This window comes from Rhinichthys klamathensis, unplaced genomic scaffold, assembly GCF_029890125.1.
Source record: "Rhinichthys klamathensis goyatoka isolate OS25496 unplaced genomic scaffold, OSU_Roscu_1.1 h1tg000096l_1, whole genome shotgun sequence".
Taxonomy (NCBI): Eukaryota; Metazoa; Chordata; class Actinopteri; order Cypriniformes; family Leuciscidae; genus Rhinichthys; species Rhinichthys klamathensis.
The window spans coordinates 357,501-372,847 of NW_026606635.1; the positions used below are offsets into that span (position 1 = coordinate 357,501).

The window sequence follows — 15,347 nt, forward strand, 5'->3', positions numbered from 1 at the left end:
GTGTGTGTGTGTGTGTGTGTGTGTGTGTGTGTGTGTGTGTGTGTGTGTGTGTTTACAGTGTGTGTGGGTGTGTGTGTGTTTACAGTGTGTGTTTCTGTCCATCAGTCCTGTATTCTCAGGGGTGTGTGTGTGTGTGTGTGTGTGTGTGTGTGTGTGTGTGTGTGTGTGTGTGTGTGTGTGTGTGTGTGTGTGTGCGAGTGCACGTGTGAAGGGACAGGTCTGTCATGTTTCCACGGCTCTGAGCGAGTGTTTGCCTGTCAGAAGGTTTGAGACGGAAACATTCACACACTCGTCTTGTGAATCGCCTAATGAACGCTGTGTGTTGAGTGACATCATCCCAATGACACGCTTTCACTCGTCTCTGCTGTCATTCAGAACTACACACAGCATTCAACCCTCTCCTCACACCCGTCAGATGCTGTGCATGAATCACAGAGACGACTGTTATGATACTTTTATGAGTGATTTTGTCGTTTTCTCGGTGTCATTTGTGTTTGATGTGGTGTGTTTGGCCGTCGGTGTGTGTGATGTAATAGTGTGTGTCTGTGGAAGAGGCTCTTCATGTGAAGGTCACGCCGTGGGACGAGGCAGAAATGACATTTGTTTCCGAGGGAAGAGAATACCAGGCCGGTGACGTGTGTGATTGACAGAGATTGTGATCTACATCTTCATGTGGAGCGGCTCGTGACACGCTGGAAAACTAATAGAGTTCATGTCAAACATGTTTCCATTCGTTCAAGCAAACACAGGCATTCTTCCACTTCATTATTTGCTGTTATGTTTTCCATACAGTGTCCTGAAACTAGAGTGTGTGTGGACTGTGGAATCTGTGTTTGCACGAGTTGCCGTGGTGATAAACCATGGGGGGTTCAGGATCATAAGGAGTGTCAATCATTATGCCTCATTATTTATTATTTTTACAGTTTTTTTTACATTAATTTACGCTCATTTAGATTATTTAGATTTATTTTATTTAACTTTTTTTATTTTATGTACTATCCATTTTTATTTATTTATTTATTGTACTGTTCATTTTATTTACTTTTTAACTATTTTTAACTATGCAATATTTATTTATTTATTTTACTATTCATTTTTTAATATCATAATCTTTAACTTATTTTATTTACTATTAATTTTTTTTGTTAACTTTTTGTGTTTATTTATTTATTTTACTATATATATATATATATATATATACAATACATATATTTACAATAATTTTAATTTATTTTATTATATTTTATTATTTTAGTTATTTTTAATATATATATATTTTTTTTACTTTTCATTTGTCAACTTTTTAACAACATTTTTATTTATTGATATTTATTTTTATTTATTTATTTTACTATAAGTTTATTTCATTTTTAACTCATTTTGTTTAATATTACATATTTATTTATTTTACTATTGATTTATTTTGTACTGTTATTTATTTATTTATATGCCAATATGCCACTTGGCAAAAGGTGTTGTTAGGTATAAAGTGGACCGTCTTTAAAGCACTGAAACCATAAATAGTTGAATAAAACAGCAGGAACATCCACATAATAAAAGATGCCAGTGTTTTGGTTTTCCAGTCCGCTGTGAAGTGAATCTGTAGATGTTTCCATTGAATATTGAATATTGTGAATATTGTGTGTCTGATCACTTAATAAAGTAAGGAATCGTTGGATCCTCGTGAGACTCATGTGTGTGTTGTTCTTCTTCAGATCGGCACGTTCACGACACACAGCGGTCAGGTGTTCCTGGAGCCACTGCTGAGCGCTGATGAAGACGAGTATGAGGAAGAGCACAACAAACCTCACCTGGTCTACAGACACGCCGACACCAGGTCACATGACACCGGGTCACATGACACGCAGCCGTGCACCTCCTCAGGTAACAGGCTATTCCCCTACTTACTGCGCCCTAAAATACCCAGCATGCAATAGCCATCATGTCACGTCTCGGTTAACTCGATACAGTCACACACTTCTAGCCAAAATAACCTTGAATTTGGTTACATGTCGTTTATGCCCAAATAACTTGCGAGATGTACGATATTCCATCATCTAAGCAAAGTCAACAGTGATTACAAGGTGATTGGTTTCATGTCTTTGACATGTTATATGCGTTGATGACTAGTGTATTCTTGGGCTATGGTTAGACGTCTATTAGATTTTCAACCTAAATTTCTCCTTGTTTTAGTCTAGACGTCAGGGCTGTGTTTGGACGGCTATTAGACATCTTTTAAACGCAAAATTGCTTGCTGGGTTTGTACTCTTTTTGTGAGGAAAAGTCCAGACTTTTGAGTGTGTAGCAAAAGAGTAGGCAAGCTTTGGGACATATTACTTCGTCATCTTTAACGGACAGCTCTGTCGCTTAGTTATGTGCTTAAACTGCCCTGTCAATCATCTTTCACAGTTAAAATCCTCCATTCAATCTAATTTAATCTCCTAATGTTTCAGAGAGAAATGTGACCCTGGATCACAAAACCAGTCACATGGGTCAATTCTCTGAAATTGAGATTTATACACAATCTGAAAGCTGAATAAATAATCTTCCCAGCGATGTATGGTTTGATATGATAGAAAAATATTTGTCTGAGATACAACTATTGAAATCTGGAATCTGAAGGTGCAAAAAAATCGAAACATTGAGAAAATCTCCTTTAAAGTTGTGCATTTATGTTGGCGATTTTGCTGCATCCACATGTTTTATATATTTACAGTTTGGAAATTTACAAAATATCTTCATGGAACATGATCTTTACTTAATATGATTTTTGGCATGAAAGAATACACCCGTGCGACTCGAGACTGGGCTAGTGGTCCGGGGTCACAGGTGTTGATGCACGCTGATCTGGTCATGGGTCTCCTCGTGTGTTTGCAGTTTGTAATATAATGATGCATTTAAAAGTTAATGGCTAAAAACGTATCTTTACAGAAGTTCACAATGCTTCTGCAGATGAAATATGATGTGGACAATGTCAGGTTAGATACTGAGAATGAATCCCTCAAACCCGCAGGACTCGCATCCTCCATGTCTGTAGTTTTTTAACACTTTTTACTCGTGTTTGTAGTTCTAATCGAATCCTCATCCAACACGCGTAATGCAGACCAGCAGCGTCTTACGTCAGCAGCGGCACTGAACGCAGATCCACAACAGAACCACAATACACACACACACACACACACACACACACACACACACACACACACACACACACACACACACACACACACACACACACACACACACACACACACACACACACACACACACACACACACACACACACACACACACACACACACCAGACACACGTCAGCAGCGGCACTGAACGCGGATCCACAACAGAACCAGAATACACACACACACACACACACCAGACACACGTCAGCAGCGGCACTGAACGCGAATCCACAACAGAACCAGAATACACACACACACACACACACGCGTCAGCGGCGGCACTGAACGCGGATCCACAACAGAACCGGAAGACAATACAATGCTGAATAAAGTCCTAGTTTTTGTTATTTTTGGAGCAAAATGTATTTTCGATGCTTCAACACACTCTAACTAACCCACTGATGTCACATGGACTACTTTGATGATGTCTTTATTTCCTTTCTGGACAAGGACAGTATACCGTACACACATTTACAATGGAGGGACAGAAAGCTCTCGGACTAAATCTAAAATATCTTTAACTGTGTTCTGAAGATGAACGGAGGTCTGACGGGCTTGGAGCGACATGAGGGAGAGTCATTAATGACATCATTTTCATTTTTGGGTGAACTAACCCTTTAATTACTTTTTTTAGAGTAACTCACTCAACACTGGTTGTGGGCAGTATTAGCCGCTAGCGTGTTCACGGATCTGGATACACGGTATCTTTGGATACTCATTTCAACATAGTACGATTTGGGACGTATTTTCGAACACTCTTTAGGACGGATGGCGTATTGGGACGCATCACATCTCCGTTAGCCATCGCTGGAGCGGAGACGAGGAAACACTGGCGTTTCAGAGCTCTAATGTGACGAGGGTTTCGTGCGGAAGCTAAGCCAGTGTTTCCACTGTCAGCGGAGCCGTCGTAAGCTTGCTGGCGTGTGGTTAGTGAGGATTAGCGTCTTCATTATGAGCCGGTTATTGGAATTCTTAATCTAATGAAAGTTAATCAGCTCCAGACACTTTGCAGAAGTCTCCGACACACACAAACACTGGAGATCCTTCAGTCCAGAAGCGTTTAGTGAGATCTTAAAGAGATACCTTTACATTGTTTTCATAAAATAAACAATCAAGCTCAGTCGAGGTGAGGAAAAGTAGCGCAAAAGTGACTCAACACATTAGTTTCCATAAAAAGTAACTACGTAACAGTTACTTTAAGTTAAAAATAGTTACTTTTTTTAGGGAGTAACACAATATTGTAACGCATTACTTTAAAAGTATCTTTCCCCATCACTGTTCCCAATACAAACCCAATGTGCAGCGTTGCTTCTCACGGTCATTTATCCTCTTTCAAGAAGTTTTAGATGTATTTACTGGAAAGCAAGTTAAAAAAAAACTATTTAAAAACTGTAAAAGTCTTGTTTAGATAATGCATGCAGAAATCATCATTTACATGTCATTCAAACCTGTGTGACTTTAATAAAGCATCATAGAATAGTTAATATGATGCTGCCATATTCTAGAACGCTGCAAGTGCTTAACCTAGACAGAAATGATAGTTAGACGTACGAGCTTTGCACGCGAGGGTGTAAATGAAGATGTTTGTGGTGAACTCTTCATCTCTGCTGGATCGGGGTCGAGGACGACAGAGCTCAGCTGAAGGTGCCTTTGGTTCAATCTGATAATGATTTGATGCTCAGATACTGAACGCTTTGAAGAAGACGACTCAGTTGCTGTATTACAGTCATGAAAGGAAATATGCTTCTCTTTTCTCCTCTATTGTGTCGTACATCGAGTGCAACGCTTCTGGGACGAGAGTAAATGTGGGCGGGGCTTGATTGTGTCTGTGGGGAGTTGATTGGCTGGTTGGATGGTTGTGGTTTGCTATTGGCTGATCTCATGTGAGTGACAGGTTAAAGCCCCGCCCTCGTCATCAGAGAAGAGAAGAGATGCTGCGAGAGGAACTGATTCAACATTATTAACACAATAATGATGATGTGCACCGATTACTCATAAACACTGCATTATTACATAAAAATAGGAATTATCCATCCATCCATCCATCCATCCATTCATCTGTGTGTCTATCTATCTATCTATCCATCCATCCATCCATCCATCCATCCATCCATCCATCCATCCATCTGTGTGTCTGTCTATCTACACTCACCGGCCACTTTATTAGGTACCCCATGCTAGTAACGGGTTGGACCCCCTTTTGCCTTCAGAACTGCCTCAATTCTTCGTGGCATAGATTCAACAAGGTGCTGGAAGCATTCCTCAGGGAGTTTGGTCCATATTGACATGATGGCATCACACAGTTGCCGCAGATTTGTCGGCTGCACATCCATGATGCGAATCTCCCGTTCCACCACATCCCAAAGATGCTCTATTGGGTTGAGATCTGGTGACTGTGGAGGCCATTTTAGTACAGTGAACTCATTGTCATGTTCAAGAAACCAATTTGAAATGATTAGAGCTTTGTGACATGGTGGAAGTAGCCATCAGAGGATGGGTACATGGTGGCCATAAAGGGATGGACATGGTCAGAAACAATGCTCAGGTAGGCCGTGGCATTTAAACGATGCCCAATTGGCACTAAGGGGCCTAAAGTGTGCCAGGAAAACATCCCCCACACCATTACACCACCACCACCAGCCTGCACAGTGGTAACAAGGCATGATGGTTCCATGTTCTCATTCTGTTTACGCCAAATTCTGACTCTAACATCTGAATGTCTCAACAGAAATCGAGACTCATCAGACCAGGCAACATTTTTCCAGTCTTCAACTGTTCAATTTTGGTGAGCTCTTGCAAATTGTAGCCTCTTTTTCCTATTTGTAGTGGAGATGAGTGGTACCCGGTGGAGTCTTCTGCTGTTGTAGCCCATCCGCCTCAAGGTTGTGCGTGTTGTGGCTTCACAAATGCTTTGCTGCATACCTCGGTTGTAACGAGTGGTTATTTCAGTCACTGTTGCCCTTCTATCAGCTCGAACCAGTCTGGCCATTCTCCTCTGACCTCTGGCATCAACAAGGCATTTCCGCCCACAGAACTGCCGCTCACTGGATGTTTTTTCTTTTTCGGACCATTCTCTGTAAACCCTAGAGATGGTTGTGCGTGAAAATCCCAGTAGATTAGCAGTTTCTGAAATACTCAGACCAGCCCTTCTGGCACCAACAATCATGCCACGTTCAAAGTCACTCAAATCAACTTTCTTCCCCATACTGATGCTCGGTTTGAACTGCAGGAGATTGTCTTGACCATGTCTACATGCCTAAATGCACTGAGTTGCCGCCATGTGATTGGCTGCTTAGAAATTAAGTGTTAACGAGCAGTTGGACAGGTGTACCTAATAAAGTGGCCGGTGAGTGTATCTATCTATCTATCTATCTATCTATCTATCTATCTATCTATCTATCTATCTATCTATCTATCCATCCATCCATCCATCCATCCATCCATCCATCCATCCATCCATCCATCCATCCATCCATCCATCCATCCATCCATCCATCCATCCATCCATCCATCCATCCATCCATCCATCCATCCATCCATCCATCCATCCATCCATCCATCCATCCATCCATCCATCCATCCATCTATCTATCTATCTATCTATCTATCTATCTATCTATCTATCTATCTATCTATCTATCTATCTATCTATCTATCTATCTATCTATCTATCTATCTATCTATCTATCTATCCATCCATCCATCCATCCATTTGTGTGTCTATCTATCTATCTATCTATCCATCCATCCATCCATCCATCCATCCATCCATCCATCCATCCATCCATCCATCCATCCATCCATCCATCCATCCATCCATCCATCCATCCATCCATCCATCCATCCATCCATCTGTGTGTCTATCTATCTATCTATCTATCTATCTATCTATCTATCTATCTATCTATCTATCCATCCATCCATCCATCCATCCATCCATCCATCCATCCATCCATCCATCCATCCATCCATCCATCCATCCATCCATCCATCCATCCATCCATCCATCCATCCATCCATCCATCCATCCATCCATCCATCCATCCATCCATCCATCCATCCATCCATCCATCCAAATTACTTCAAACTTTCAAGCTAGGCTTTTCTCAAGATCAAAGTTTGTTCACAAACTTTATTCCTCTAGTTACAGTTGCTAGGTGGTTGCTACAGTGTTCTGGGTCTTTGCTTGGTGGTTTCTCTCTCAGTGGTTTATGCTCCCATTAAAAAGCATAAGCGGTTAGAAAGGCAAAGATCTAAGCGTGTATTAGACTGCAGGGTGTTGCTGGAAAATATTTCCAAAGCTTTGCATGTCACGGCCGGACAAATGAGTCACTCTATCTGCTGTTTAACACCTCGCTTACTCAGCGTCTGTCCTGATACACACCGATAACTGTGTTCAGGAGCCGCAGATGCTCAGATCTCAGTTGTGGAACACACAACCTACATTTTTTTTCCCTAAAATTATTGAAGAGAATAAAACAGATTTTTTAAGTCACTAGTGAGCTGTTGTAAATAAATAAAACGAAATAAAACAGCCACTCGCCGGCTGGTAAAGTTTGCGTCACTGCAGCTGAGTTCATTGGCATTTCAGATATGAAATTTAATACAGCTTTGGAGAATTTGATGTTTCCCCATTCAAAGAGATTTGACTGAAACAGCTGTTTGAAAGATGGCTGTGGCTGAAATGCCTTGCCTTAAAGGGATAGTTCACCCACAAATTAAAATTAGCCCATGATTTACTCTCCCTCAAGTCATCCGGCGTATATGACATTCTTCTTTCAGACGATTACAATTGGAGTTATATAAAAAAATGTCCTGGCTCTTCCAAGCTTTATAATGGCATTATATTCAGATGCACTTTTATGATGGATATTTGCACTTTTATGATGGATAGATGCACTTTTATGATGGATATTTGCACTTTTATGATGGATAGATGCACTTTTATGATGGACAGATGCACTTTTATGATGATAGATGCACTTTTATGATGGACAGATGCACTTTTATGACGGATATATGCACTTTTATGATGGATATATGCACTTTTATGATGGATATATGCACTTTTATGATGGACAGATGCACTTTTATGATGGATATATGCACTTTTATGATGGATATATGCACTTTTATGATGGATATATGCACTTTTATGATGGACAGATGCACTTTTATGATGGATATATGCACTTTTATGATGGATAGATGCACTTTTATGATGGATATTTGCACTTTTATGATGGATAGATGCACTTTTATGATGGATAGATGCACTTTTATGATGGATAGATGCACTTTTATGATGGACAGATGCACTTTTATGATGGATAGATGCACTTTTATGACGGATAGATGCACTTTTATGATGATAGATGCACTTTTATGATGGACAGATGCACTATTACGATGGATAGATGCACTTTTGCGATGGATAGATGCACTTTTATGACGGACAGATGCACTTTTATGATGGATATATGCACTTTTATGATGGATAGATGCACTTTTATGATGGATATTTGCACTTTTATGATGGATAGATGCACTTTTATGATGGATATTTGCACTTTTATGATGGATAAATGCACTTTTATGATGGATATTTGCACTTTTATGATGGATAGATGCACTTTTATGATGGACAGAGGCACTTTTATGATGAATAGATGCACTTTTATGATGGATAGATGCACTTTTATGATGGATAGATGCACTTTTATGGACTTAGACAGCCATTCACTGTCATTATAAAGATTGGAAGAGCCGGGACATTTTTTTAATAGAACTCTGATTGTATTCATCTGAAAGAAGAATGTCATAAACACCTAGGATGACTTCAGGGTGAGTAAATCATGGGCTAATTTTCATTTTTGGGTGAACTCCCTCTTTAAAGGGGCTTGTGTGAGGTTGATCACCTGTGCGCTCGTGCACCTGCCGCCCACCGCCTCTCCTCCCGCCGGTGCCAGAGATCCAGAAGTGTTTAAGCTCAGTTCGCTCGCGGCACACACACGCCCAAGCCAGCGCTGCCGTCTGGACTTAATCTGGCGTAGTGCGTTCGCTGGCTTCAGAGTTGCCAGGACAGCTCAGTTTCAGAGCGGCTCTGTTTGTTTAGTGTTTGAGGAGTGCCAGATCTCCAGATGAATGCTGCAAAGGCAGACAGATTAACCAGGATCTTCGGGCTTTATGGGGGAAGCGCTTCATGTAGTTTGGTAATTGTTTTTGTGCATGACACACAGCTGGGTCTGTGTGTTCAGTGATCTGAGCCTGAAGACACTAAACTAACCCATTTAAAGGGTTTTAGTGAACACTAACTAACACACTGCAAACATGATGTTCTTCCTCAGTGTTTCTGTCTCGTTTTCCAGCACAAATATCTAAACATTCTTACAACAAGATACATTTACTGGAGAAGAACAACGACTGAAGATATTAAGACTTATTAAGACAAAATTAAGTGATTTTGTGCTTAAAACAAGAACAAATATCTGCCAACAATGTAATATATATATATATATAAAATTAACTACACTAAGTAAAAAAGAAACATTTTTAGTGCAGTTAGACAAAAAAACATTTATGTTCATAACCAGTGTTGTGGGTAACGCATTACAAGTAACTCAAGATATGTAATCAGATTACTTTTTCAGGTAACTAGTAAAGCAATGCATTACTTTTACATTTATTTCAAAATATCTGTTACTTTGTCAAAAAAGTAACTCAAGTTACTTGTTTATCCCATGTTTTGACTGACGCCTCTCCTGTTTAGAGAAATCATAAGTGTAAAGATAAACGTGTAAATATGATGGTTACTGTATGTGAGAATCAATTTACTTGCTCAAAAACAGATTCAGTATTCCTCAAAATTAATAAAATCAGTTAAATGCATATTCAGAATATTACACAAACCTGCAATATGTTAAATAACACAAGTGTACTTAATGTATTTAATCTCACTTTATTAACCAATGTCTTTGCTGCTGACCTTCGATAAACCGATTCAACCATATTAATAATCAAAAAAGAATTAATTGAGTAGTTTTTATTGCTGAAGTAAGAGTTGATCCAGAATGGCAGCACAACTGAAAGCTTTAAAGTTACAGGCATGAATGTGCATTTCCTTCAGCCTGAGGCGTATTCATTTCACTTTCGGTGTGAAAGTGCCTTTACATTTGCCAAAAAATATAACTTTTTTGTTTTTATAAAACATAAAATCAAGCCCAACCGAGGTGAGAAAAAGTAGCGAAAAGTAACAACACATTACTTTCCATAAAAAGTAACTAAGTAACACAATTAGTTACTTTTTAAGGAGACGTGCAATATTGTAACGCATTACTTTCCCCATCACTGTTCCCAATACAAACCCAATATCCCTTTATCTTCTTTCAAGAATTTTTAGACGTATTTACCGGAAAACAAGTCAAAAAAGACTCTTGTTTATTTCAGATTCAGATCACGTGACCTTCTGTAACGCCCATATTTATTACAACTACAGTGATACTCAAACCTTGGTTAGAAAACAGAGACTGATGTCTTATGATAATGTGTGAATAACTCTTAAAAGAGCTGGAGCCGCTGTGTTGAGGCTCTCTGGTCGACGGACTCTTTTCTTCCAGGTTGTGCGGACACATAAAGCCGTCTTTGTGAGGGTCAGTGATGGGGCACTTCTTTATGTCTGGCTTGAAAGAGGAGTCTTGTCTTAACTCAGAGCTGCGATTGGACGGAGAGAGAGCGAGGAGGATGAAAGGGAAGATGGGATGTGTTCGGATCGTGCCAACTGTCCCAGTTTATACGATGCCAAGCGGACTGGCGATGACGTTATGCTTCCCTGAATGTTTATTGCTTTTTACTCTTTGATGAGTTAAACTAATGAAGTTCTCAGGCGGTTTGTGTATATAAACTTTAATGTGTTCGATTTTTCTGCCCAAACGAGTCACTAGTCATGAAACTAAATGAAATGTGCTTTATTGTCATTTGTAATGGACTCCATAGTCAGCATTTCGCCAAAACCTGATATATTAAAAAAATTACACAACATATTAATACGTTTATAACGGAGAGTTGTGTTCCTTCTTCCAGACGGTAGAGTTCATGAGACGGGTCACTAAAACACTTCCAGCCTCAGTTAGTGTGCATTGCTCATAAAGAGTCAAGTCAAGTTATCCTCATTTATACAGCGCTTTTAACAGAGTAGATTGCCTCAAAGCAGCTTTACAGAGATAAACATATCATTTAAGGTAATTGGTTTGGTTTTATAGCGGTTCTTGAATAATGTTATTTCCAGCTAAAGTTAGTTTTGATTGATTCACTTCCGTCGAAATGATCATTTGTTATTAAATTAGGGGACGGCTAACACGACACTGTTCTCTCTAAACTTTAAACTGAACCTGTGATAAACGCTGACGGCGTTCACATGCGCATTAAGAACTGATTCTATAGTTATGTGTGTTTTAATATATGTGCGCAGGTTTGTAATTCCCTACAACCATGCCTAAACAAACTAGTCTTGCCGATAAATTTTGATACAGAATTTTATTTTATTTGATCACTTCTGGGTTGTTACGCGAACCGAATTCCCACAGCGCTTTATCTGTAGAGTGGGATAGGGATCCTGCATCCCTGAAGCGGTTCACTGCCCCAGTCTATAGTCTTTCAGTCCAATCATTTTCATCCAAGTTCAAACAATATATCTTTGATTTTGATATTACAGAAAGATCAACATAGCAAGTGGACAAGCCGTATCTGATCACACTTTCTACACACTGATACAAAAGGAATAGTCATCATCTAGTAAGAGCTGTGAAATACATGTGAAGATCATTCGATGAGAAACGATATTGAAGATCCGAGTGTGAGATATGAACGTGTGATTTCTCTCCTGCATGGACATGTTGTGGTGTGTGTGTCTGCTGACTGCAGAGGATGAGGGTGTTGTCGTCTTCGTCATCTCCTCGTAAGCACTCGTTTGAAACACGCCGGCGGAGAACAAACGCTGCTTGCTTGTGCTTGTGACATACACCTAGTGGGTGCTTTCTTCAGTTACCTTGAGGGTAACTGTAGCCTTCTGCCAGGAGCAGATGTCGTCAGGTGGTAAACAACCTTCACTGGGTGTTTCGGCCCTCAACCACAACACCCTCCAGTTGGTGGGCCGGCAGTGATGGCCAAGTCACTGCCCATCTGCTCCTGGCTTCCAGCTTTCCTCCTCCCTCTTGTTCCATATCCAGCAGGAGGCACGTTCTGCCTCCTCCCCCATCCGACGTACTGCTTGTTTTTTCCTTCTTTCGTCCATGCCCAGATCTGATAGTAACCGCCAGGTTGATTTGGCAGGGAAACCTCTGCAGCCGACCTCCACTGGGAACAACCACGCCTGCCATCCCTTGTCCTTGCAGTCCTGAAGAAGGGACTGGTACTTCAAGGCCTTCCTCTCATGGGCAACCTCACATCCCTCCTCCCAAGGCACCGTCAGCTCAACTAGAATTATTTTCTTGCCCTCTGTTGACCACAGGACAATGTCTGGACGGAGGGCTGTGAGCACCACCCCTGGGAATTGCAGCCTTTTTCCCACGTCCACCCTCATCTCCCAGGACCTGGCGTTTTGAAGGAGATTGGGTTTTGATGGTTTGGTTGAAAAAGGCCTTTCTCCCTCCTTGATGAAGGTGATCGCCCTCTTCAAGCCCATACCGGCAGGCCTCTTCCTACATCTTTCCTGCTCCAATATGTCAGCAAGGGACAGTAACACTTTGTCGTGACGCCACCTATACCGACCTTGAGTGAGAGCAGTTTTGCACCCTGATAGTATATGTGCCAATGTTCCCTTTTGCCCACATAGCTTGCAGTTAGGATCTTCCCTCAGCCCCCATACATGTAAATGTGCTGGCGAAGGAAGGGTGTCATAGACAGATCGCAATAGGAAGGAAATTCGGTAGGGCTCCAGCCGCCACAACTCTTGCCAGGAGATCTTGCGCTTGGGAAGGTCCCATTTTGTCCATGCGCCCTGGGATCCTTGTTCCACTGCCCTTGCCATCCGCCTTTCCTCCTCACGGGCCCGCACCTCAGCCTGAACCATCTCCTGCCTGCTCTTTACACCTGCGCTTCTCCATCGCTGGAAATGTGCACAGCCGAGTCCTCTCCGTCCGATGCAAGGGCTTCCAAGAATATCTCGCAGCCTCAGAGCACTCTCCGCCTGCTCTACAGCTGTGCTGGCTGCCCATTTGCGTCCAGACCTGGTCATAACCCCTACTTGCCTCACCAGTTCGTCTTTGGAGTCTCTGAGGCTAAGTAGGACTCTACACTTTGCCACTTTAAACTCTTCTACGATGGAGGACAGGGGAAGTTGCAGTTGTCCTGACCGAATGTAGAGGCCCACTGAGGAAAAACTTGGGGGAATCCCCAACCACCTTCTCAGGTGCTTGTTAGTCTTCCTCTCTATGCCCTCCACAGCCGTCATGGGGAACTCATAGATAGTAAAGAGCCAAAGAAGTCTGGGCAGAAGGCCATGCTGGTACAGCCAGGTCTTGAATTTACCAGGGAGCCTAGACTTGTCGATCTTCTTTAGCCATTCCTCGGTCTGCTCCACCGTGTTTTTGGCATTGGCCCGATCTGAGAGTGACCCATCGAACCACTTTCCCAAACACTTTACTGGGTTCTCTTCAATTGATGGAATGGCCTCACCCTGGACATGAAGACTGAACCTCCCTGTGGGCTTGCCCTTCCTGATCACCAGACTCCTAGACTTACTGGCCTTGAAAGTCATCCTGGCCCACGTAGCTACAGCGCCAAGGGTTTCCAAGACCCATCTTGCTTGGACGTGTGTACCAGTTGTTATTGTAATATCGTCCATAAACGCACGGAGCACTGGCTGGGAGATGCCTGACTCTAACGTGGGACCGCGTGTTACTCCTTCTGCTGCTGCAACCAGAAGGTTCATGCCCATGACAAACAAGATAGGGGAGATGGTGCACCCAGTAGGAATCCCCTTTTGAAGATCTTGCCAGTTGGTTGTAAACTGCCCTGCTGTAAATCTAAGCTTAATCCCTCCTAGGTAGCTGGAGATCATGTCACGGATAGCCGTCGGGATATGATAGTGGTCCAGTCCTTCTTGAATGAGGTCATGTGGAACTGAACCGTAGGCATTTGCAAGGTCTAACCAGATGACTGTCAGGTCACTTTTCTTCTGCTTTGCCTCTCGGATCAGTTGGCTGATCATTGAAGTGTGCTCCAGGCACCCTGAAAAGCCTGGAACACCTCCTTTCTGTATGGAGGTGTTGATGTATTGATTCTGAATCATATAGGAGGTCAGTCTTTTTGCAAGCACGGAGAAGAATATCTTGCATTCTACACTCAGTAGAGAGATTGTCCTAAATTGGGCAATTGAGGAGGAACCTTCTTCCTTAGGAACAAAACAGCCCTCTGCTAGCTTCCAGCTTGGTGGGACCGATCCTTTTGCCCAAATCTTCCTCAGGATCCTCCACAACCTTTTGAGCAGTTGTGGACATTGCTTGTATACCTTGTATGGTATGCCACTCGGACCTGGGGCTGCTGAAGCCTTGGCTTTCTGGATAATATCCTGCACTTCCTGCCAGGTTGGCTCCTTTGTATTCAGCTCCACTGATGGTTCTTCAGGCTTCCTGATGCTATGGTTTTGTCCTAGACCCCCGCCCCTGAAGGGGTCACTGTGTGCATCTCGCAGAAACTCCTCTACCTCTGATTTTGAGCTGGATAATGTGCCGGATTTTCGTTGACCAAGAAGAGTTCTAGTGAAGCTGAACGGGTCTTTGAGAAACAGCATTCGCCTCTTTGCTTTCTTTTTCCTCTGTTGCCGTAGATATTCTGCCCTCCGGAGTTTGCACATCTGATCCCGCAACTTGCTTGTTATGTCCTTAATACCCTCTCTTTCAGCTGGTGGCCCGATTTTGAACTGCTTGTTAAGGATCTTTATTTCGCTTCTTAAGCGACGAATCTCTCTTTCCCTCCTGTTTGGTTGCCGTGGTGACTGGGGCTGACTCCTCTGCTCTATTAGGCCAAATCTCTCCTTCGCCAGATTGTACGTTATGGCTGTGAGTGATTCGATCTTCCTGTGTACAGGACCGGCCAGAGTGGCTTCCAGGATACCATTGAGGTCATCATCAAACTGCGTCCATGCCATGCTGTCAGACGATGTGGGCCAC

The 15,347-nt window shown here is 42.1% G+C and overlaps 1 protein-coding gene across 1 annotated transcript in view; it reads left to right on the forward strand.

The window, feature by feature from the left end:
- Positions 1-15,347, forward strand: part of LOC130086521 (A disintegrin and metalloproteinase with thrombospondin motifs 20) — a 143,124-nt gene that overhangs the window by 7,471 nt on the left and 120,306 nt on the right. Inside the window, exon 3 of the mRNA XM_056252590.1 lies at positions 1,716-1,884. Coding sequence (XP_056108565.1) covers positions 1,716-1,884 — 169 coding nt within the window. The remainder of the gene's footprint in view (positions 1-1,715; positions 1,885-15,347) is intronic.